The sequence below is a fragment of the Emydura macquarii genome, unplaced genomic scaffold, assembly GCF_026122565.2.
Source record: "Emydura macquarii macquarii isolate MOO-44397 ecotype Brisbane River unplaced genomic scaffold, CSIRO-AGI_Emac_v2 contig_2473, whole genome shotgun sequence".
Classification (NCBI taxonomy): domain Eukaryota; kingdom Metazoa; phylum Chordata; order Testudines; family Chelidae; genus Emydura; species Emydura macquarii.
Window position 1 is genome coordinate 24,425,689 of NW_027132610.1, and position 25,537 is coordinate 24,451,225.

Consider the following 25,537-nt stretch of genomic DNA (forward strand, 5'->3'; position numbering starts at 1 on the left):
TTTAAAACTTCCCCTGAGATGTTTTGAAAAATCTAATACACCTTTAAAGGGTTTTCCAAATAAGCAAATCATTAACCCAGTCAAGGAACTGTTTATGGAGAAACAAGTATTTCCCTTTTATAATAAAGCAAAGGTTGGGTTATAGAAAACTCAGTTTTACATAGGGTTATACTACTTCTGTATTTGTTAAGAAGCAACCAAGTTGACTCCACTGACAAAATGTCTTTCTCAGTTGTCAGTGTGTAGATTTCCTCTGCAGGAGCACCACTATAATCATGCCTAGCAACCTGCAGAGATGTTTTGAAGAAGACAAGCACTCTAATGACTGTGGCATAACTTTTCATCTTGATGCCTGAGGAATCACGTGCCTGAGGAACTCAGTCCCTGAGGAACTACCATATGCATCAAGATGACAATATGCCCCAGAAACTGGTGCCACAATCTCCATAATTTAGATGCTTAAAACCATTTGCTGAATTCTGTTTGGAAGGACTATAACGTGTGTCTGTGTTAGATAGTTTATATTTGATATGTTGGCATTTGATTTTATTTAAATAAGGATTTTAGAAAAATAAATGTATAGTTTGTTTTTATTGGATATGGTCTTAGCCTTGAAGGACATATACAGATTCGGAGGTGATTAAATACAGGGTTCAGCCCATTATAGAGACGAATATCCTATCTGAACTTATCCAAAGCTCACAAGTGTTCATGTCTAGGGGTTTTGGTCTACGCTGATTTGTATTTTAGAAAACATTTTGCAGGAATTTGAGAGAGGAATTATAATGCTGGTAAGAGCCAGGAATAATATGTCTGAGTGCTATGGAAATATCGCCACATTGTTTTGCCACTGTACTTCAGTCCTAATTAGCTCCTGGTTTATGTGATTGTTTTGTGAAATAAACAAATAGAGTTTAGAATGAGACTGCCAGACTCATTTTCACTTGTGACCTGAACCCAGGTCTCCAGAAATATTCTTGCTATTCAGCAGACTGCCAATCATGCCAAATTAAGTAACAGGTTTTAGTGATTATAGACACATTTCTGTTAGACTCTAGTTGATACACTGCTAAACTAAACGATATGGAAGTCATTCTATTGATGCACTGTTTCACTTGTACAGAATTCTACTGCATATTTAAAATATTAGATACAACAGTTTGTGAATATGTATTTTATTTTAATATACTAAGCTTGTCATATTTAGCAGAGGTGAATCTTTGTATCTATTCCATATCACTTTATCCAAAGGACATTATGAGCAGGAATTATTTCATCCACCACTGAACCAGAGTGGAATGTGATTAGCTGTTATATATCTAGATAGGAACAAAAACATTATAAGCACTTGAACAACACACAGGAGTATTACACAGCTGTTTAGGACAAGAAACACAGAAGATGACTATATCTAGTTAAACTTCATTGTGAATTTGGGTAGGCAGAATGCAGTCATCCATATGGGAATTTTCACTTGGACTCTGGAATGAATATGCCCATTGTTGTGAGAAGGGTTAGATCATTAATGGCCAGTAAAAAGCGATTCCTACAATATACATTGTTTCAAGGAAGTGATCAATGTAGCCTACAGAATCTCACTCTATTTCTCCGAAGTTAAATTATAATAGATCTATATAAAGTTAAATTATAAAGATCTATATAATAGATATCGAATTATAATAGATCCACGCTCCATGGTTTCAGGCTTTGGCATGAGATTTTGGAGCATGTAATCAAGCTTAAAAGAACTGAGAGCCCACAGAGAAATCAGTTGTGTTCAGAGATCAGCAAACAAAATTATAACCTACAAAAGCCATTTCTCCCCAAGAGAGGCTGACTAGATAGTCAGATACTTTTAAGGAAATGCACCTAGCAATGCAATACTATAACTTGGAGAAAATTCAGTCTCATTTTCCAGTTGGTTATCAGTGGCCATATAATATTTTTCTTAGCTAATTTAACTTCAAGTATTCTTCTCATCAGCTTATATTTTTAAAATGTACTAATCTATTTTCCTCAATAATATACTTTGCATTTCTAAACAGCCCCTTCATGCAGTGATTTCAGTACACTTTCACAAACGTTAACTAATCAATTTACAATATCCTCATTAAATAGTTATATATAGAAGATCACGTCACATGCCATTGAAAGTCAATTGTTTTGTATGCAATGCAGCAGTTTTTCAGGACATGAAATGAAGGAAACTACCTTAGTTAATTGAAACTGCCAGCAAAACATAAGCCCTGGGATGGAATTTGTCAGGACACCCAATTAACACTGCTAAACTCACAAATGCTGTGAGGTAAAATCATAGAAGATTAGGGTTGGAAGGGACCTCAGAAGGTCATCTAGTTCAACCCCTGCTCATAGCAGGACCAACCCCACCTAAATCATCCCAGCCCAGGCTTTGTCAAGCCAGGCCTTAAAAACCTCTTCAACTGCTCTCTGAATAACAGCATCTCAAACAAGTGTCTCCTAATACCATTCTGGACATTTGTTCACTACTGAGAGAGAGGGAAGGATGCCATTCACTGAGTCACCAGCACCGCATCTTGTAATATTTGTTCTTTGGAGCTTGCACCTTTCCAAGTAGTGAGTAAAGAGAACTCTACGTACTTTGAGATCTTGCATGAAAATAGTAAAATATCACGTAGGCATGATGTAGGTTGTGTGTTGCTTTGAAAGGGTATTTTATTTTTTTGTACATTTTATATTTTTGCTTTTTTAATTTCACCATGCTATTTTGGAAATATTAAATAGGAACACACAATGGGGCTGCTCTAAGCCATTCATTATTTTATCATATGTTCTCTAGACCTCCAGTTTTCCAGCTTAAAAAATATGTAACCCTTTCCCATTTTAGAATGATCTGAACTTTTTGCTAATTGATTTTTTTACATTTCTCTTTGAAAGCATGAGCTGGTTTGAGGTTAATCTGTGGTCAGTTAATAGATTAGGACCAGAACCTGACTCCTACAGTCCTGTGAGTTGTCAGAGGGTTTTTGGCATTGCCTGTCAAGTAAGGAGTGGGAGAGTAGAACTCTGTTCCCTCTGCTCCCCATATAGTAGTCCCCTATATTTAAGTCAGGGTATCTTTATGGATTTTACAGTAATCATTTTATAAGCTGAAAGTTGTAGAATTGATGTTTATAAAGGCTCGATTACTTACCTGCATATCCTGTTCTTGGAAGTTAGTGATTATAATTGGTCCCCACTCACCCATGCACATTGGAACGCTATTCATTTTTTACCTGATAATTTTCCTTTTGATTGATATCTAATGCTGTTGGAGGCTGTGTACGCAATAACCCGTATCAGGGTGTGCACGGTTCATCAGATCTCCACACACCTTAGTCATGCTGAGTCCCATACAGCAGGAGAGTGCCTCAGTACACACTGGCTTCTTAGGAATGCACCATGCAGTGTATTACTACTCCTAAAATTGGGGGAGAGCAATTGGTAAGAATTTAAATATCATACATGTAATATTTAACCCCCACTCTGCCAGAAAGTACTGTGTTGTCAGTCCTAACTCTAGCAAATTATTACATTGAGATCTGTAGCATTTACATGAAATAGGACTGAAGAAAAAGAGAGTGAAGAAGCCCTCTGGATATTGTCCAGAAATAATTTAAACAAATTGCTGGCGCGAGGCCATTTTGCACATCTTCCTTCCTTTTTCTTCTCTACTGCATATCTTGCTCCCCATTTCTTCTCTCTCCTGCCATCGGTGACAGCATCACGAGTGGGTCTTCAGTTGATAAGCTGCTGCTTTTTGTCGCTCTGCCTGGTATGGGACACAGCTAAGAATGCCAATCTTAGGTCAGACTGCCATTAACAGGGCGTGTATCCCAAACTGGTGGTATACTCTATCATAAGTTTTCACCAAGCCAGTAACAAATGTGTGCTTCCAAAATACAATACTGGTTACTAGTCCAAAATACAATACTAGTTACTATTAGACCCTCTAGCCCCTCATGTACCACCCAGACAAACCAGACTTCTGTGATAAATGGTTATGAAAACCAAAAATCACATATATTAGGTTCTTCCAGTTCCAAAGAACCAGACACAAACTCCAGGTCAAAATATACTTCAGATCTTACCCAAAAATCATGATGGTAGCCAATCTTCAGTAACTAAAAACTAAAGGTTTATTAATATGAAAAAGAAAAAGGAAGAGAATTATTAAGAGGTCAAAATGAATCAGATGCATTACCATTGATTTCAGAGTTTGTAGATCAGGATAATAGCAGTGATGTTAAATCTGCCCGTTTGTAATTAGTTTCTCTGGTTCATCGCAAATGTTGGGGTCCTCAGTCCATTGTTCAAAGCTCTTCTTTGTTACAAATCAGAGTCCAGAGATGTGTAACAGGAAAGAGGCAAAGAAGTGATGTCAGTCTCCACTTTTATATCCTCAGCTCATGTGCATGGAAAGTTACTGGCACAAACATGAAGTCTTGGATCACATGTCCTTACATTGCTGAGTCATGGGGCTTCCATTGTCTCCGTACCTTCCAGGACGTCATTAGGAGGGGCTCACTGAAGAGTTGACTCTCCTGAATAGACCATCAACACATAGCTGGCTAGTCTGGATGTAAATCTGTCGTGGGTGTCACCCAGGAACACAACATGTTTGAGATACAAACACATAGCAAATATTCATAACTTCAAATACAATGATGATACATGGATTTAAACAGGATAATAATACTTAGCAGCTCATAACTTTTCCAGTGATACCTTACAAGGCACGCTTTGTACAAGATTTATCACAATTGCACAACAGTGGTGATACCTTAGTGTACACAAGGTCATCTTTCTTTCTATAGCATTATGCTTTTGTTGTTAACTTGGCATTGTGATCCATTGCTCAGCAGCTCCCTCCCTGCTTTGTGGATAGCTAAGCTGATCTGCGGTAGTGAAGATTTAAAGAGCTGGGTAGGGCTGAGCAGCAGGGACTATATGAAGAAACAGGATGACAGTAACGTCCTTCAGGCCTTACTCTTCTCTGTTGAATGACTGGTCAGGCTGTTACCACAAGATGTTTGGTTGAAGTGCCATGATCTGGTTGGCAAAGAATCGTCCTAGTCTCAAGGTGTGTTTTATTTGAGGAGAATAATTATGTGGTGTGAAGACTTCTTCAGCCAATCAGATCACAATTCTCTTACAAGCCACTGAATAAAACATTCCATCCCACCTTTGGTTCACAAGACAGTGAGTTCCCCAGTTTGCTAGTCACCTTTCATAACTCCTGTCTGAGGCTATATTAGTTATGACAGCTACCTTCAGAAAATCCAAATTACATGTAAGTAACTTTATGCTTATAAGCTTATTCTCTTCCTTTGCACTGGACTCAAGACTCCCATTTATATTATTCACAATAATGTTTCAATATTTTAAAATTAATATAGAACAAATCTTAATATAGCAATTACATTTTTCTCAGTATATTTTTCTGAAAACTAGATGCCAACTGGATGTCTCTTAACTCTTTGAATGATGTTATTAAATTCAGCCTGAAGTTAATTTATTTTCTCAAATAAAAAAGAGATGAATCCAAAGAAATGACATACTGTAGGTATCAGTATGAGAAACTTCACAGCAACACATGCCTCTGGAGAATTATCTTCTGACAGATTCTCCCATTAGACTACTGTACATGGAGAAAATCAAACTAAATATCAATTTTATATAGAATCACCATCCCAACTGTAGGTCTTGGGCCAATCTCCTCCTCTGCACAAAAACATTACTTACATAATCATCTCATGCTCAGTAGTGAATCCTGGATAGAGAGCCCCCAGGGTAAAAATAAGAGAAAAGTAACAATTTAAACAAAATGTTTAAAGTGTTCTGAATCTGAAAGATCTGACAGATTGATCTACAATCAAATAACTGAACAGGAAATTATTCAGTGGAATTGACTGTTAAGTGTTGGCCCTTCTTCCATCTGATGTCATATTTAGGGTCTGTAGAAACAAAAACAAATAAGTTTTAGCTTTTGATGAAGGGTGTGAATAGGAGTTCTTGTTTGTTACTGTAGATTCTCATTTCAGAGAATGAAGACGTTTGTGTAGGGCTTTCACTCAGCCTCTGCCTACATCTCTAAACTCACAAGTTCCCACTACCTCTCACACCTTTGCCAGTGACTCCAGTCTTAATACCTTCTTCATCTCCCTTTCACAAACTTTTCTATGCTTTCAACCTAATGCTGCACATGGGAGGAATGCCCTCCCTAAACCTATTCACCCACCCAATTCCCTCACTTTATTCAAATTACTCTTAAAATTTGCTCCTCGCCTATAAGAAGTGCAAGGGAGGAAAATAACCTCCCCACCACACATACATATGCTTCAGTGAAGTAATCAGGACATGTATGTGCCTTGCTGAGTAATTGTATTGATCTTCTTATTGTCATCCTTGTCATTCTTCACCCATATCTGTTTATGATCCACTCCTCAGTTGTTATGCTGAATTTAAATTGCAGGCTCTTCAGGGCAGGAACCCTATTTCTATCTTTTGGTGCGGTGCCTGGCCTATTTTTGGGTGCTTCAAAAATAATAATCAAAATAAAATTCCAGTGAAAAATGTGAAATTCAAACTTTCTGCCATTCTTTTCAGCTTCCTTCATGTTTGCAGAGAACAGTCTGAGAGAGGTGGCTGAATGATGAGAGAGGCAGAAGAGTGCAGGCAGCTGGTGGTTGTGAGGCATTGCCGAAAGCTAGCTCCCGTGTTCTTGGACTTTCTCAGGCCAAACCTGCTGACCACACAGCTAGGAGAAGAGAAAAGAAAAAATGCAGGGAGAGTCATATTCACTTTCTCCTAAAGAAAGCAATTCTGTTTTCTCTGGGGATGGAGGATGGGATGCTTTCTCCTAAGCATTTGTGTTTTCTTTTCCCTTCTCTCCTGCTATTCTCAGTGGCTGTCTGTGCTAGTCAAAGGGATTAAACCAGTCAGGACTGAGGAAAGAAAAAAAGACCTTAAGAATTTAGGAGAAAGGTGAACTTAGTCCCCTTAGTTAAAAAAAGAGGGGGGGGACACTATTAACAAAGCAAAGCTCCAGCAAGCTAGAAAGTGGATACAAAAACTTTTGTCTCTTCAGGGATTAAGCAAACATTTCTAGCAGTTATTTGGTTGATACCGGCTGTTAACATATATTTATGATATGTAATGTTGCCACTTGAAATTTTTTATTTTGTTACATGAAAAATGATGGCATTTTTGGCATTTTTTGCATAAAACATATACAATCTTCACAATGCTAGCAATTTCTACCACTATTCACCATTACATTAACCATGACAAGCCTTTGATCATTTGCATTCTCTGTCAAGGTAGCATTCATGAGTATTGAATTTAAAATATTCTGTTAGACTGCTAGATGTCTCCTTAATTAGTTAGATGAATTGGGAATTTATGAAAAAATTAGTACTTTATGAGAAATTAATCTTGAATTTAGAAGTGGAATGAGTTTACCAGATTTTCATTAATTTAATTCATTTTTAGGAAGTGTGGAAATAGAGGATTTATAAACTTCCGATATTTTCATGTTTTGTCTAACTCTCAGATTTAAAGCAAAGGCTTTAAATATCTTTGACATTTACTTCAGGACATGACCAAGTTTCAAATGGGTCTGGTATATCTCTAAATTGACCAGTTCTCATTGCCTCTCAAAAGGAACATGTAGCTTTTCCAAAGGCTGGAGAAAAATTGTTGTAAAATTTCATAAATATTCATAATTCGTAGTAGGTCTCCCTAATCTCTAGTGCATTCCATGAGGGAGTAATGGGTACGGAGTTCAAAACTAAAATCTAAGTCCTTATGAAATCGTTGTGATTGTATGCTGGCAGGAAAAGATTAAAGACACTGTTGATTTTAAGTTATGTCAGTGGTTACCAAGTTCATAGCACCCACAGAGAAATTTAAATTAATGGACTTCTTTCATAACAAAAAATATTTTTGATCAAACCCAGAAAATCATTTTGAAATCCAAAGCAAAACTCTTAGTGTGAAATTTACATTAATTAATAAGCCAACATGCCATTCTAGTGACTGACTCTATGCTCCTCTGTGCATAAATGCATCTGTCTTGGGGTTATATGTGCATTAAAGAGTATACCCTGAATAAATTGTTAATGATTGTGTTGAATGCCATAACCCTGACCTGTGTCATACTTGCATTTCTTTTGATTCTGGCTTAATTTCTACTAATATGGGAGGAAACTGGCCAGAATGGTTAGGAAACATGAAAAAGGTTGAGATACCGTGAATAGTTTAATTTAAAAAAATTCTTCTTTTTCCAGTCAATGTCAAAAACAGACCTCACACTGCAAATTGAACAAGGTGAAATTGAAGATAAGAAGCATTTACAAGAAATATAGTTCTCAAACCTTGATCTTGACTGTTGTTGTAAATAGGTGCAGGGTCATAAAAGCTGTCTTCTGGAAGCTGGTTAACTAGGGAATAAAATGCAATGGAAAATACAGTTTGTCAAGCTGGTTTGAATTCAGCCCAGATTGCATCACCAAAAGTCATTACCATTTTATAGCTAAACATTGACCTACGTGAAATGATTTGGTGGTTTCAATCCATTTCCTAATTCAATATCACAAAAACTCTTTGGCAACTTTTATTGAGTCTCAGCAAATGGGCCAAGGACTGAATGGTCATGGAGCTTGAACTGTTCTCTCACCCCAAGAGGTGGCCCCTCCAGGCTGATTGAGGTACATTGGCAGAACAATTATCAGAAGATTTTAATTTCTATTTTGTGTGCTATTCAGAAAGATTAGAAAATATAATTGTTCATTCCTAAAATCGGAATAGAGAAATATTTTAACTTCTCCAAAGTTCAGGTGTGCTCAGACCTAGGATTTTGGTTTAGGCGCCTCTCTGAAAAAAATATCTAGAAGAAACAAGCCTCCTTTAACTGCAAAGCCTATTATTTTTAAATAATTCTAACAGTAGGAACAGACACAGACAAATAGAACAAGTGAGATCAAGCACAGAATTAACAAACAGTCTTGGAATACTTACTTAAAATAGACTTCAGAGATGTATTTTTAGAAGGTGGGAGAGGTGGATGTCTTCTATTCTCATGCCAAGTTTTGTAACTGCGCAATAATGAAAGAGGATTAAATAGTGTCTAGAAATATCTTGCACATGCTCTTTTAACTTTCTTACGCCAAAAGCAAATTAAATACATGCTACATGCCAACTAGTCCCAAATAAGAGAGACCTAAAGGAAGATTTCTGATACTATCTCTTAACATATCAGTTTATAAGTTTTAATTTAATTATTCTACATTAACAAAACTTTAAATCATTTTACTGGTAGTTGCAAATCATTTGAGGGAAAGTAGAGGAAGAACAAAAATGTGTGTATTCTTGTTTGCTGTGAAACAACTTTATCATATGCCAATATTTTCAATTATTACAGAAATTATTTTTGACAGTGGCCCACATGTTCTCTTCTGAATGAAAAACACCAGAAGGAAACAAATGAGCTCAAGAACATCATTCACAGTTTAGGCAAATTTCCCCACCTTTTCTGCAGGATTGGCAAGGATTGTGTTGTGAGCAGAAGACCATGAAAAGTAGTGGAATCTGAGCATCCATGAGAAACCATACACCCTCCATATAGATACCACCAATAGGGCATACAGAAGGGACTGTCCTTCTGCACTTCCTTGTGATACAGTCCAATTGTGGCAGCATAGTTAGGCAATGGGCATACAGTCATTTTCTGTACTGTGTGACCTATCCACTGGGTGTCGGAGAACATACAACAGAAATTATTGCTGCTTCTTGCAGTAATAATCTGATGCAACGTTTACTATACTCATTATGCAGTTTTCCTAGAGAAACATGTCACTTAGAGGAGCTCCTCCCACGCATTCTGTTATCCTGTTTGAATAAAACTGATCAAGAGACCACTGAATATGCTTTGCTGCATAGCTCAGACAACTCAAACTTTTAAAGCTTTTCTTTTCAGGGCATGGTCTGTGAAAGGTTCCTTCCTTTAGTATGTTTTTTAGATCCTGAGATTACTTGTGTTTCAGAAAGTTGAAATTTTTGCCTTTTAAAAGAAATAGAATGTTTCAGCAAAGGAACATTTTCAACAAAATAATCATCAAAATGGCCTGTTAGAAAAAAACTGTGATTAGATGATGTATTCCTTGTTAATTGCAAATTAACAGGGATAAATGTTTCTTTGTTCATATGTTGTTTGACAGGCTACCATTGCCAGACCATAAATTTGTGGGCTACTGGAGAATCAATCAATCAGGGAATGCACAGGAGAAACTACTGTGTCCAACAGAAACTCATCAGTTAAATATAAAGGTTTGTGTCTTTTTTATGCTTAAAAATATTGATTAGTCACTTTTTCTTCACAGCAATATAATATCACCCTGATTATGATCTAATAAATAGATGCGGCTCATTTCCTGCAGAAATAAGAATCTGAGTTGATTTTTGTAATGAAATAAAAGCTGCATTAATTGTACAGATTAAAAAAAAGTAGACTATTTTGTAAATCCACACTGCAAGATGAGTTGCTGTGGGGTCTTGTCTTGTGAGCGCTTATGTGCAGAACATATAGTGAAAGGAGTACTGTGAGAGTGCACGGCTGAGTTCCAAAGCTCTTGCAGAGGTATTGTTGTGAAGGGGACAATGCCAATTTTAGTGACTCCCTGAAGCAGGCATGGATGGATGGGGACATCTAGTTTCAATTCCCAGATCACACAACTCGTCTGGATGAGATCTAAAATTGCAAAGTTTTCTAGTTTCATTTCACATGCAGCTGAATTCTTCTGACATTTTGTATCTATCAAATCTGAATCTGAACCTTTGGTCTGATTTGGCCTCCAGGCTGAACCTAATCCACATCCCCTACAAACCCAATTTCTTGGCCTAGATTTATTAATTATTACTTCAATTGGGGGGAAAAACTGTTAGTGTAATGTTAAATTTGGTATTTTAAACCTTCCATAATCAAGAAATTCAGAATTAAGTTCCTTGCATATATGCACTGTGCTCCAATCTTTCATTAATTAATAAAAACACTCCAGGCAATGTGACCCCTCCTCCATGGGATTAAGGATCATGGTTCCAAACTAAGTTCCATACAGTCCCCCAGGACTAGATAGATGCAGTAATTGAAATATGTAGCCTCAAGAGAGGGGGACAGCATGGCTTGTATATTATGTGGGAAACAGTGGCAGGATATTCAGGGTTCCTTGAGGGATACAGAGGGTTTACAGAAAAAGCAGTCTGGTTCCTTCCCAAACATAAGCCTTCCTCTTTTGTTTATAATGCTTGGTGTGGCATTTAGTGCTAAAAGCAATAGAAAATGTTAGGAAAACTCCTAGAATTTATAAAGGTTGGTGAGTGAAATAAAATATCTAGTTTTTATGCTCATCACTTTCTTTTAGGGTCCAGTATATTTAAATGTTCAGGGATATCCACTGGAACGGCATGAAGCAAGGTCCCTCAGTTTCACAGAAGAACTTGCTTTTTGGACACTACCTTTGAATGAGGTTAACTTAGTCTGTGATGTTGCTGTAGCACAAGGTACAGTAAAATATTTGTATCTTTTGTAATGATCTCTCTTATTGTACCATATAAGATACACTGGAGACCATGAGAAATTGGACAGATGAGATCATAACTGGTCCTTAACATTCAGTACTATGCAGTTTGTAATCCCTTTTTTGGAATATGCAAAAGCAATATCACATTTTTGCATTGAGTGAACGCGCGATAACATAGAGAATGCATTTCTGGGAACCTATACTGTGGGGCCTGCATGAGAAATAGAAAAAAATAATATTGCTTGCTTTTCTCTTCATTGTATTTAACTTTTTTTTAAAAAGTCAAAAACACAAAATGCAAAAACAATCAATCATGAAATGGGAGTCTAATTCCATTAAAACATGCTGGTGATTAATGTAAACTGTGAAAGAGATTTGGCTCTAAAGTGAAATATAGACACATAATTCAAAGTGTACATAATTTTTATTTTATATCATAGATTGTTTCAAAATGAATTTTAAAATTCTTTCTTCTATCTTTGCCTCTCCCTAGTTAAACCAGTTCTAATGCAAGACTTTAGCATGCAAAGTTCTGTGTTGCCTTTCTGGTGCTTACACTGATCCAATGTCCTTTCTTACTGAATCAACCTTACCTTATTTAATTACATTATATATATGTCCCAATGTGAATCACAACATGGTAGGGATATTTCTGACCGTTATTTTATGATATATTATCAAATGGAATTTTGTGGCTGTAATTTATTGTACATTGTAAACATACTAAAGTAACTAAAACTGACAGCGCTGCCTTTTTCTGATTGTGGCGTCACTTTCTAAGCATGTTCATAAAAATGTTGATGACATCATAAGAGAAATTACACAGTTTTAATTTGATGCTGAGAAATGTCTGGAGTGTAAAAAAGTGTTGTAGAGTTTCACTCCCCATGTGAGGCTTCCTTTCATCTTGTCTAGAATTATTAAGTGATCGGGTATGTTAGTTCCAGGAAGTGGACACATTTTTAAGTCTGGATCTGAAAACTTTTATTATAGTTTTCTCTCTCTCAGAAACTTCTATAAGTAAATTTGTGTATGCTCTACAGGTTTCTGGTTATAAGTATTCATATAACTAGAGTCTATAACAATTGATTTGGAAGTCAGTTTCATGTCTTGGACTGCTACTCAAGTATCTTTTGGAATACTTGTGCAGGTAGTTACTAGTCAGTGTGAAGCAGATAACTCAACTTGTCTGTTAAAAGTTTAGTTATTATATATAGGCCACACCCTATCCTTGATTTATGTACAAATCTCCCTTTGTCATCGATGGGAATGCTGCTGTAGGTTGAGAGTAGTACCTGGACCTACATGTATTGATTATGTATTGATTTATGTATTAAATATGTTGCCGTATTCCCACAATAGCATCATTCAGTTTTCAGTTAATCAGCTGGTTAACATGATTTTGGATCATGGGAGAATATTTTATTTTAATTAATTTTTCCTATTTTCCTATTTCAGAAGATGAGACTGAAAATATGCTCTATGTGGCTACATGCAATCCAGTTTCCTTATACTTCATGAATGTATCTAGTAAAAATGGATACTTTGTGGATTTTTATGACATCTTCCCAAGAACAGTTGGAAGCGTATGGCAACCCTTTGTGACTGTGGCACCTCTGGGAAATCCACTTAAAGAGCAAGTGATTCTACATGAAGAAAAGGTAAAATAAAAACATATCCTATTTCATGCTGGGTTGTGAGGAAAGTAGTACTGCAAGAGTAGGATCCCTGGGATTCCTCAACTTCTGAAGGTTGAGATAGCTTGGATTAATATGCACACTTCTGAATACTTAGTCTAACTGCTCTCTCTTTCTGTCTCTACCTTTAGAGAGGGTTCCCTCAACTCTACTTTTTCTAGCAGTGCTTAGGTTGGTTTACTCCATGCCAGTAGTTCCCAACCTTTTCGGCTCGAGGGCCACAAATATGATTTTTACAACCCTGAAGGGCCACCAGTGTCTGCCAGCAGCCCCCTCTCCTCCATTGCAGCCAGAGGAAAGAAGTTCAGCTAGGAGTATCTCCCATCTCCCTGGCTGCAGCAGGGAAACCGTGTGTGCCACTTGGGTCCTGCAGCTAGGGGGACAGGAGATGAGTGCTCCACTCCCTCTGGCTCCAGCAGGCAAAGTGCTTTGCCGTGCTCCGTGCTCCAGCCAGAGGGAGGGGAGTGCTGATCTCCCATCCCCTTGGCTGCAGCAAGGAGCCTGCACTGGCAATGCGCTCCATGTGCGTACTTAGGCAGCTGTTCCCTTCTGCAGCCAGCGAGAGGGAAGCAGTGGGCCACTCTGAAAGGCCACGAGTTGGGAACCCCTGCTGTATGCTTTTGTGTACTTCTGCAACATTAATCCTGTTAGTGGTAAAAGTAGATTGAGAATTATTGGAGGGGGGAAAAGGAGATTATGATTTGAGTTTGGGAGTCTCAAATGAGCAGGGGAAACCTGTGGCATGTCTACACTACAAAGTTAAGTTGACTTAATTTAAGTTGACATGCAGCCGCCGCAGTAATTGAGTTGGTCGGTCGTGTCCACACCACACTCATTGTGTCGGTGGAGTGCGTCCTCACTAGCAGCGCTGGCATTGATGCAGAGAACAGTGCACCATGGGTAGCTATCCCACAGTGCAACCAGCCTCAGGGGGTTATGGGAAGGGCTTGCAATGATCCATGGGACCAAAACATTGTTGCAGGGTGGAATGGGAACCTGGCTTCGATCTCCCCATGATGCAGTTTTCTGTCTCCCTCCCTCCCTCCCAACCCTGATATCAATGGCAAACATTCCATGCTCTTCCGTGCCTTTTTTCAAAAGCCTGGTTTAGCCTCGCGTACATCATGGCCCAAGAACCATGGCGCTTGCTCAGCAGTGCACTCTTGTTGTGAGCATCACAAACACCTCGCACCTTATCCTGCAGTATTTCCAGAGCTTAGCAGGAGCTGCCACGTGGAACATTGCGATGTCCTTCAAGCAGCCCTGCTGCAAGCCATAGAATGAAACAATTCCCGGTTGTTGCTGGCAGTCACGCAGCACCTGAACATGGTTGAGCGTCATTTCTGGTCCCAGGAAACAAGCACTGACTAGTGGGGTTGCACTGTTATACAGTTATGGGATGATGAGCAATGGCTGCAGAACTTTCAGATGCAGAAGGCCGCTGTCTGGGAACTTTGTGCAGAAGTTTCTCCAGACCTGAAGCATGTGGAAGCTAGCAACGCCAGACTGCTATCAATCAGTGGGGAATCAATTTGGAGTTGGTAAATCCACTGTAGGAGCTGTTGTGATCCAAGTGTGCAGGACTATTTATTGACTTCTGCTAAGAAGGGTAGTGTCTCTGGGCAATGTGCAGGACATAGTGGATGGTTTTCCTGCATTGGGGTTTCCTAAATGCAGTGAAGGGATAGATGGCATGCATATCCCTATCTTGGCACCAGACCAACTTGCCAAAAAGTACATAAACAGAAAAGAATGCTTTTCAATTGTCTTGCAAGCACTGGTAGACCACAGGGGGCATTTCCCCAACATCATTGTGGGATAGCCAGGAAAGGTACATAGCCATGCATCTTTGGAAACAAAGGTCTGTTCAGAAAGCTGCAATCAGGGACTTTCTTTCCAGATCACAAAATAGTCATTGATGATGTTGAAATGCCCATAGTAATCCTGGGAGACCCAGCCTACCCCTTGCTCCCATAGCTCATGAAGCCATACACTGGCCACCTGGACAGCAAATGGTTCAACAATAGGCTGATTAAGTGAAGAATGGTGGTGGAATGTGCCTTTGGATGCTTAAAGGCTTGCTGGCGCAGTTTGCTTACTAGGTTAGATCTCAGCGAAAGGAATATCCCCATTGCTATTGCCTGCTGTGTGCTCCATAATATCTGTGATGCAAAGTGAGAGACGTTTCTGCAGGGGGGGACGTGGAGGCAGAAAGGCTGACAGCTAATTTTGAGCAGCCAGATACCAGGGCAGTAAGAAGAGCCCAATGAGGAGTTCTGCATCTCCATGAAGATTTAAAAACCTGTTTCAGTAGTGAGCCACAGTAACGTGTGCTGCTTATCTATGTTGTGCCGTCACAGACCATCCCCTCTAGTGCATCAGTTTCACTGAAGTTTATCTTCCTCCCCCCCAGATCTCTCTGCTTCAAATAAATAAAGAGTATTTCATTCTCAAAATATTGACTTTTATTGCAGAAACATAAAGAAACTGAAAGAGCAGGAAAATAATTGAACCTTAGGCAAATGATGTGATAAAATTGGGAGAGGAGAAAGCAAGTCAGCTTGTCTGTGGAAGCAAAGAAGTCTTGTCCATCAGAGATCTCTAAATGGCCTCCTTTTGTTCTTAGTACTCTCCCCTGGTGTTGAGTGGAAGGGATACTGCTACTTCTCCCCTCTCTCCCCCCGACTCCTGGAACGTTTGGGGCAGGGGATTGGGAATAGCACCATTCTGCAGAGGGAGTCTAGCCTCACGCTGCTTTTCTTGAAGCTCAACCAGACGCCTCAACATGTCTGATTGGTCCTTCATAACCGGCAGCACCTCATCCTGCATGGCACGCTCTTGCTCCTGGGATGTTCATTATCTTATTGAACATGTCATCAACACGTTCTCTTTTGCCTTCATCTGTGAAAGCCTCTCTGCAGGTGTGGAGGATGTGCTAAAGGCCAGGTTTTCCACTGTAAGGCATGCAAAGCACAAGGCAACCATTGTCCGTTTATACCCTGGGTCTAGTACAAAGTTGCTATTTAAAAATCACTCACCTTATAACACTGAAGTGCAACAAGAACATAATTAGTATCCCTAGGTATTCAATGAACCTGTTTGCTGTTTCAGGCATGGTGAATATGGCCCAGTGGCATGGGTGACGAGCCTTGTGCTTTAACTTGAGGGCAACCCATGTCGTGGAGGCACAGGAGGGCAGGTGGATAGTGCCTCCTCCCCTTAGCAACATGGATGGTGTTTGGAGACCAGGGACCAGCATTAAGTCTCCCAAAGTGTGGTCTTTGTCCGAGGCTGTTCCGGGGAGGGAGAGGGGGTCTGTGTCCATGAGAGAACACAGGAACTCCACCCTCCTGCCCTTAACGCTGCTGGTAGTAGTCACCTTGGGCTTGCAGATTCTGAGGTCAGTGCTGATCCCTATCAACCAAACCACAAGCATTTTAGGGAAACAGTAGCTGAGAGATCCAGAAATCACCATGGATGGGGGAATCACATGCTCTATTGTTTGTGGTATGAGTACTTGTAATGAAAACTTCTACCTAGATGATCCTATGTGATATCAATCTCCTGAGGGTAACAGAGGCAGCAGATACTGCAAGCGTCTGGGTATAGACTTGGTCCTTCTGCTGCTATGCTGTGTACTGCAGTGATGCCAGCAAAAATAATACTGGAGGGGCATGGAAAAGTGTCCTACTGTGGTAGAATAAATATGGCAGCCTTTCCCAGAAACCTTGTGCAAAGGATTGCAGAATACCTACATATTGAATTGAGCCCCTAGAAATGCATTTTCCCAATTTTCATCCAAAAGCTATCTTTCTGTCATCATTGCCAATGGAGTTGTCTTGATCAGCTGTAAGGTACTATTTGAGCTATTTTGGGAAGCTCATAACAAGTTTGTTCAGTTCAAAACAAGGCTTTGCCCTCTCTGACTAACATCAGTACAGGAAATTGTAAAACAGATGGCACTTGATCTTGTGCCTTGAGTGTCTGCGAATGTTTGGAATGCTGGACATTTTCTGAAGGCAGAGCCCAACAATATTCTCCCATTATATTTCTAAACTTCTGAAATTCCTCAAATGAAAATAAGTGTCTTGTTAGTTTTATTTGTAACCAAATTGCAGTAGTATTAAATCTCTTTGTGGAGGAGAAGGAGCATTTTATCTATGTGAAGCCATAGGCAGTTAACTCAGTGATTGGTTTTACACAATGATAAAGTCTGTCCTTCTAGGATGCATTTTTTCAATAAAAGTCTGAATTAAAAACTGATATAAAGACTGTACTGTAGGCTGACTATTGTGGTTCAGTGCTGTTGACTTCAGTTCAGCTATAACCTTCTTTCTCTGACCAAAAACAACTTCAGTCTTGTCTTTCTCAGCAAGTGCCACAGTTGGACGAAAGCATTCTAAAAATAAACCTAATTATCATGCCGGAAAATAATATACTAACAATAATATTACTGTGTGTTTTGCATTATCTTAGGATTTCATATACAAAGTTAAGATTAAACTAGATCTTCATTGATTCTTAAAATGTACTTCACTAAATTGACAATTTGGATGTAGAATGCCTGTGTATGTTTAGCACCCCGTCAAAAATGACTTGAGTCTTCTATAACAATTGATTTCTTGCCCTTTATACAGAAAAACCTAAGGAGTATGATCTGCTCACGTAGCATATTATTAATCGGCATGGATTATATTTAATTTGTCACCAGTGGAGGCATAATAATTTAATAATTTGCTCAATGCAAGGCCCAACATGGGGCACCAAGGAACCAGGCATTTACATGGTAAAACCTTGATGGCCACTGCTGTGCGGTCTGGAGCTTTGATTTGGGCTCTCCCCAAGTTCACTACTCATTTAATCTTCTTAGTTTCATATCAGGCAGAGTGAGCAGAGCCCATTGCTTCCATGAGGATGAGGAATATCTCTGTGGTGGCATTTTCTCACTTGACTTTTGATGTGAAAAGTGGAAAGAAAGACAATATTCCACACTTCAGGCGTTCAAAAAAAATCGGGAGATTTTAGAAAATCATAGAATCTTAGTTCTGAAAGGGACCTCGCAAGGTCATCTAGTTCAGTCCCCTGAATTTATGGCAGGACCAAGCATTATCTAGACCATCTCTGACAGATATTTGTCTAATCTGCACTTAAAAATCTCGAAAGATGGAGATTTCACAGCCTTCCTAGGCACTTTATTCCAGTGCTTAACTACCCTGACAGGAAGTTTTTCCGAGTGTCCAACCAAAAAAACAATCTTGCTGCAATTTAAGCCCATTGCTTCTTGTCCTATCCTCAGAGCTTAAGGAAAACAATTTTTCTCCCTCCTCCATTACATAAACCAGGCTTCCAGTCCTTCACTGTTTGCTGATAAACAGGAGTATTAGTATTATGAACATTAAAAAAAGGGCCAAAAAGTACTAAAATCTTGAAGGAAAACAAAAACCACTTTAAAAATAAAATAAAATCAAATCTCTGTTTCCGCTTCTGTTGTTGTCGTTTAAAAATACCCCAGTAACTAAACAGTATGACAGAGTAGTGACTTTCCAAATCACTATTTTATTAAAACATTTTTTGAGAAGAACATTTATGACTCAATTATAAAACACCCTTAAATAGATAATTATAGTGGAAAGGATGAGACAACTATATCCATGACTGTGCAGACGAACTGCTGCTATTTATTATTGCTCATATAATGTCCATCTGGATTGAATCAAGAGCATTGCACTAAAATAAAAGTCCTTAACTTCTTCCTCCTGTCCTGGATAAAATTTTACTAACGTGTACTTTGTTAGGGTTTTAACTTAATTGCGTATATGTGGGGATTACCAACTTTTAAGCCACACCCCACATTTCCTTGGGAGAGAGATGGGAGAGACTCACGTTCTCCTGAATGGCCTGAGGACCTCAGTGATTAGCATGGTCTTTTTTTGATCCCTCTCACGTCTAACATTTCAGTTGGTAGTTTATGAGGGCTTCACCTTCCCCACCTGAATCTTGGTGGTAGATCCATAATGACTCTCATGTGGAGAAGGAGTTCACATTGCTTAGCAGGGGTCTTTAGCTCTTCAGGGAAAGATTTATTTTCTTGAAAGATAAACTGATTAAATCAAGTTCTGACTTTAGTGGATTTTACACAAGGTACTTTGCTGACACAGAGAAAAAAATCTCCCATGCATTGCTCTCAACTTCCTAAAATCATACTGTACAATCAAGTGCCCCATCTTGTTCTTGTTCTTATTGGATAGATCTCATTAACCGAAATGCAAGCTGTAAAAATACAACAAAACTGATATTAACCCAGCATAATAATTTACTTGTAAATACAACATTTTGCAATATAAAATCATTTCAATGGCTAGAAATATTCTAAGGTTCTCACATTATATTTTACAAACAATAAAAGTGGTTTTTTAAAAGCTCATTAAGGATTTATCTACATGGTGGGTAATGCACTCTACAGGGATGTGATTTCTAAAGCACACTAATGGGTTGCACATTAATTGGTCCATGCAGACCCTGCTGGTAGGAACTAAAAATTCCTGCAGAGTGCATTACCCCACCGTGTAGACAAGCCCTAAATTTACAAGTACAGACACCCACGGTTTGGGGAAAAAACAGTTTTCAGTTTGCTTCAGCAAATCTTGCTTCTGCCTGCTTTTGTGTATGCATTGTGAGAGTTATAGGTTCACATACTATTTTTTTTCCCAGATGGGAGATCAGCAGGGTTGGAACCCAGGATCTTCAGATTCAATACACAGACTTCTTGCACTTGAACTAAAAGAGCAATGCTCTCTCTCTACCTCTCTTTTACCTGATATACAGTGATAGGGTTGCTAAATGTGTCAGTGTAACTGGAGATGCACAGGTCTGCAGGTAGCAGTGCTAGAAGCTGTCTGTGTAAAGGAGGTTTTGGGAGCACACACTGCAGGGAGAGGTTTACTTTGCAAGGCCCATGAGCCAGAAAGAAAGTCTCATTTATAACTGAAGGAAGAGGAATATTTGAATTTGTTGCACAAATGTGTTTCCTAGGGGTGGGGCATAAATTACAAGGGAGGAAGAAAATGTGTGTGTGAGCATGGTTGTGTCTGGGGGAGGCATATAAGGGGGAAACTGGGAATTGAGTTAAGGACCAACGAACAGGAAATTTTGTTGTGGGCAAGTAAGATGGCTAAAGAGGAGGAAATAAGTGAGGGTTAAATATTTAAATTACTACTTTTATCTGTGGCCGCTCCCCACTGTGCCTACAAGAACATTGAGACTTCTCCCAGCAGTGAAATCACAGCCCTGTTTGGTTTAAGGACTTTTAAGAGGAAACTCCTAACTAACATAAAAACAGCAGTAAGAGAAGGAAAACTTTTCAGTCACTAAAAATAAAAGAACGCCACCTCATGAGACTGGTTATTACATCTGTCCAAAGTTTGGAATTCCAGACATCGGGGTCATGAGGTCACCCAAAGGTTGCTTTTCTCCCAGTCGAGAGCAAACATAATGGAACTGCACATCAGCATCTTTTTCCATCCCATTTGAAGGATTGCCAGAAATGCAGTTGGATGTGTTCACAAGTGACGCAAAATTCTATTATTAAACACAGACAGAATATGCCATTGGTCACTTAACACAGAAGGAAACTATTAACATAAAAAGGGTTGGAGTAGAGAGGCTTTTTATATTGCCAACTGCATGCATAACCTTAATTCTAAGTAGAAGAACATAACTGATTCATATGTATTTTTTGTGTCTTGGAAGGTTAGTGCATTTCTTCAGTTCAGCTATGCTGATGCAGAAGTATATAAATATAAAATGGCAGTAAACCAAAATCCAAAACAAACCCTCTCCTTTTCCTGCTTAGCCATATTTCTATGATTTGGGTTGGAATACATGAGCATTTAACAAATTCTTTTTTTATTAGAAGATTTGAGTTGCAGCTGAATTTCCCAAATGCTCCAAATGTCATGATAACATTTTAAATGCTTTACCATATTTAGCTACAATAGGCTTTCATTAAAAATAAAAAGATCATTCCTCTAAAATAACAGCCCTAGAGAAAATATGAAGGTTACCCACAATCAGGAAAAACTGTGACTCAGATTGAGTTAGTACATATTTTATTTAGGAGAATCTTGTCGACTTCAACTTTTTAATCCCTTATCTTTCACTGGCACACATACAGTTGACTTTTAATATGTTCTTTAAAAAAATCTAGACGAACGTAGCATTTCACGGAATGACCAAGATTTAATTCCAGGACATTAATGAAGTAATGAAATACAATACAATTAATTAGCTTATTCTTTTGTAGCTTTTAAAATTTAATTTAGAACAATTAAGGTTGGCTCTCTGTGATCGTTTTCTTGAGTTCTTAAAAGTTTAATGCATTAGAACAACTTAAGAACCTTTTAAAAAATAAATACAGTGGCCACACAATAAGATCAAATTTTAGCTTGTCTTTTTCCCATATAACAGGTTTTCAGTTTCCATATGATTTAAATATTCTGGTGGGGGCTCTATTGCTCTAGCCTAATGTTAAGGAAACACATCAGAGTTGCAGCCAAATCTTTTAGTAAGATAGAAGGAACAAAGGTGGTAAGACTTTCCCCAGTAGTTGGCTGAAAAAGCCTTAAGTGCATAAATCATTTAGGCCACTGTAAATTAACATTAGATTTCCATAGGTCCCTATAAGTATTGATGTAAACTCTATAAACAAACAAATTTGATTTTTTCAATATGAATAAAACATAGAAATTTAAAATAGGATTCCATTCATCTGAACCAACCATTATCAGTTAAGTTGCACCTTTGCCTTACTCCATCAGTCCTGTACTGAGATCAGCTTGGTTAGAACAGAGGATCCAGTGTGCAATTTTCCAGCAAAATAAAATCCAATTCATACTTCCCAAATTAAATTTCATTGTGACATTACATATCTTCAGTTGCAAAGGGAAAAGACACTTCAGGTAGACTTGATGCTGCGGGCTTTAAGAAGACTGGAGGTAATGCTCTCCTTTCTGTTTACAGACTGATGTTGTCTTGTTGCTGAATACGAACACGGGTGCCATTCATCGACTTTTACTCTCACCAGATACACAGGAGGTTCCGAAGAGAGCATCCTGGTGGGGTAGCAAGGAAGAGCCGGTGAGGAATAGCAACTTCCTGGCTATACTACACCAGACTTATCAGAGCTCAGTTTTACGGACATGATAGCAGCATAGTTTCCTTTCTATTTTTCATGGACCAAACAGCATATTGTGCACTACTATATATTTTTGAATTCTCAGTTTTGTACAAACAAAATATATCATCATTACAAAATAGAAAGGCAATAAACAAGGGATGTTGTCTAGGGATATGTAAATTTTACAACAAAACCCTTTCACATATTAGGTTAAGAGTTACAGAACATTTCGTTACAAGCTGTTGTGGTTCTGTTTAGCCCAGAACAGAATGAGCTGCAATTCATTTTAATATGATTCAATGTTATGATTTTGGACTGGAAGAAAAGATGCTCTGAGATGCAGCTAACATGGTGAGTTACTTAATTAAAGGAAAACTAGCAAATTTGGTCTGACTTCAGTGGGAGCCGTTTGATTCTCAGCACTCTTGAAAATCAGGCCACCTATTTAGGTGCCGAAATGTGGGCTTCGGACCTAACATTAGGCACACTTTTTTGATAATCTTGGCCAAATATTTTAATTTCTGAGCTTTGTAACCAGGAAAAAGCATAATTATAAATGTAAGGAGTCAGGGTAAACTACTGGGGACTGACCTGACAAACTGTAATTGATGTGTAATGCATTTTTTTTTTAGATCAGTCACAAAATGTGCAGAGAGTTTTCACATAAAAACTGGCTGGTATTCTACAAAGAAGAAGGGTGAGAGTTAACTGTAAATTACATATTTTTATATTAAAAAATAGATGTTGTCATTTACATTCTCTGCCTACTAATTGTTTTCTTGGTTTACATTTCACAGAAACCACCTTATTGTGCTGGATGTACTGGAGGGTCAAACTCATACTATCTCACTACCTATCAATCTCAAATCCGTTTTCCTAGTGGCTGAAGACAATTGGCTCTTGGTGGAAAGCAAAACAAATCAGTAAGTTAACCAAATTCATTATTTGTTTGATAGCGTCTAGCAGCCCAAGTCATGGATCAGGCTCCCCTGTGTTAAGTGCTATACAAACATAGAACAGCTGGAGATATTTGGCAATATTTGCAGCTGCACACCGATATTTGTGTGTACCTAACCTACCTGCACAAATGCCTGATGTGCACACAAACATTTTTTTTTTTGCTTCTATTGTTAGGTGCCTACTGTCAGATTTCTTAGAGGTGCAGGTTTGCCCATATCCAAACTGCATTTGTGAATCCAGAGTTGAGAGTGTGTAATATTTGCACCTCTGAAAATCTATACCAAATTTGGCTATGTCCACACTGATACCACATTTTACACAGCTGGTATTTATGCCTGTATAGATTAGGTCCTTGAAAATATTAGTATGACTAACTGAAAATCTGACTCATTAGTCTGTTCTCCCAGTTACTTTCCTTCATAGTGTAATGAAACAAACAAACACTCTATTTTCCAATTTCCGTTTAACCTCACAATAAATGAAAGTGTATAAATAGTTACCATAAGCAAATCTGCCTTTCTGTGGTTTACTTTCTCTACCTGTAAACTAGATAAAATAAATGCTTTCCTACCTCACAGGCATTGTGAGGCTTAATTAATTTTAAGTAAAGCATGTTGATATCCTTGTTATAGAAGTATATAGTATTTTTACTATTTAACAAATAGATATTCTTGTTTAGTGTTGCACCATTCTTTAATAAGTCTGTATTGTTTACAGGAAATTTCTTTTAACCAAGCCAGCACATATGGTATCTGAAGAGAGTGGAGTTTGCCAGCTGCATGCATTGACTGAAGATCCAGTTGACAAGGGCTTTGGTTTAACAACAGGTACTCAGCGAAGACCTATCTCATTCTTTTTTTTATCATCTCTGAGATTGTGCCTGTACAAACAACATTCTTGTACTTTAGATGTTTGAATAATTTCATGTCTGATTTTTAGTCTGTCATAACGTTGTTTCAAAAAAGATAGCAAAATTCCATACATGGGCTTAGAATTGTTTGACTAAAATACCTCAGAAATTTTGAGAAACAGACACTCTAGGGGGCGCTGGTAGCAACCCCTTTATTTAGATTGCCTAATACTTTCCATTATAAATTATTTTTGCAACCTTTTGTTTGAGGAGCTCTCAGACCTCCATTGTTTGTAGTAGACTTTGATATTCAGAAGGAGGAATCCCCTTAGGCATCAGAAATGCCTTTTCTATATCCCATGAAATTTCATTCAGATTTGGCTGAGATATTAAAAATTAAAACGTGCCATTTTCCTTCTCTTAACCATTTTCCTCAGAAAAATGTTGCCCAATCACTGAACATTGTCAGTAGAGGAGGCTTTGGAATACATTGAAAAATTAAACAGTAATAAGGCATCAGAACCAGATGTTATTCATCCCAGGGTTCTGAAAGAACTCAAATATGAAAATGCAGAATTGCTAACTCTGATAGGTTACATATTGCTTAAATCAGCCTCTGTACCAGATGACTGGTGGGAAGCTAAGTTAACACTAATTTTTAAGAAAAGCTCCAGAGGTGATCATGGCAATTACAGAATGGTAAGCCTAACTTCAGTACCAGACATACTGGTTGAAACTATAGTAAAGGATAGAATTACCATACACATAGATGAACACAATATGTTGGGGAAGAGTCAACATGGCTTTTGTATAAGAAAATTGTGCCCACCAATCTATTTCAATTTTTTGTGGGAGTCAATCAAGTGATCCAGTGGATATAATGTACTTGGACTTTCAGAAAGCTTTTGACAAGGTTCCACACCAAAGCCTCTTAAGCAAACTAAGGAGTCATGGGATAAGAGGGAAAGTCCTCTCCTGGATCAGTAACTGGTTAAAAAATAGAAAACAAAGAGTAGGAATAAATGGTCAGTGGAGAGAGGTAAATTGCGGGCTGGCCCAAGGATCAATACTGGGCCCAGTAGTAAGTGATCTGGAAAAAGCAGTAAAAAGTGAGGTGGCAAAGTCTGTGGAGGATACAAAATTACTCAAGATAGTTAAGTCCAAAGCTGACTACGAAGAGTTACAAAGGGATTTCACAAAACTGGGTGACTGGGTAACAAAATGTCAGATGAAATTCAGTGTTGATAAATGCAAAGTA

At 38.3% G+C, this 25,537-nt stretch overlaps 1 protein-coding gene across 1 annotated transcript in view; it reads left to right on the top strand.

The window, feature by feature from the left end:
- Positions 1–25,537, top strand: part of VWA8 (von Willebrand factor A domain containing 8) — a 278,032-nt gene that overhangs the window by 168,259 nt on the left and 84,236 nt on the right. Inside the window, exons 27-33 of the mRNA XM_067563174.1 lie at positions 10,239–10,347; positions 11,439–11,577; positions 13,056–13,258; positions 22,313–22,429; positions 23,102–23,166; positions 23,267–23,392; positions 24,147–24,256. Coding sequence (XP_067419275.1) covers positions 10,239–10,347; positions 11,439–11,577; positions 13,056–13,258; positions 22,313–22,429; positions 23,102–23,166; positions 23,267–23,392; positions 24,147–24,256 — 869 coding nt within the window. The remainder of the gene's footprint in view (positions 1–10,238; positions 10,348–11,438; positions 11,578–13,055; positions 13,259–22,312; positions 22,430–23,101; positions 23,167–23,266; positions 23,393–24,146; positions 24,257–25,537) is intronic.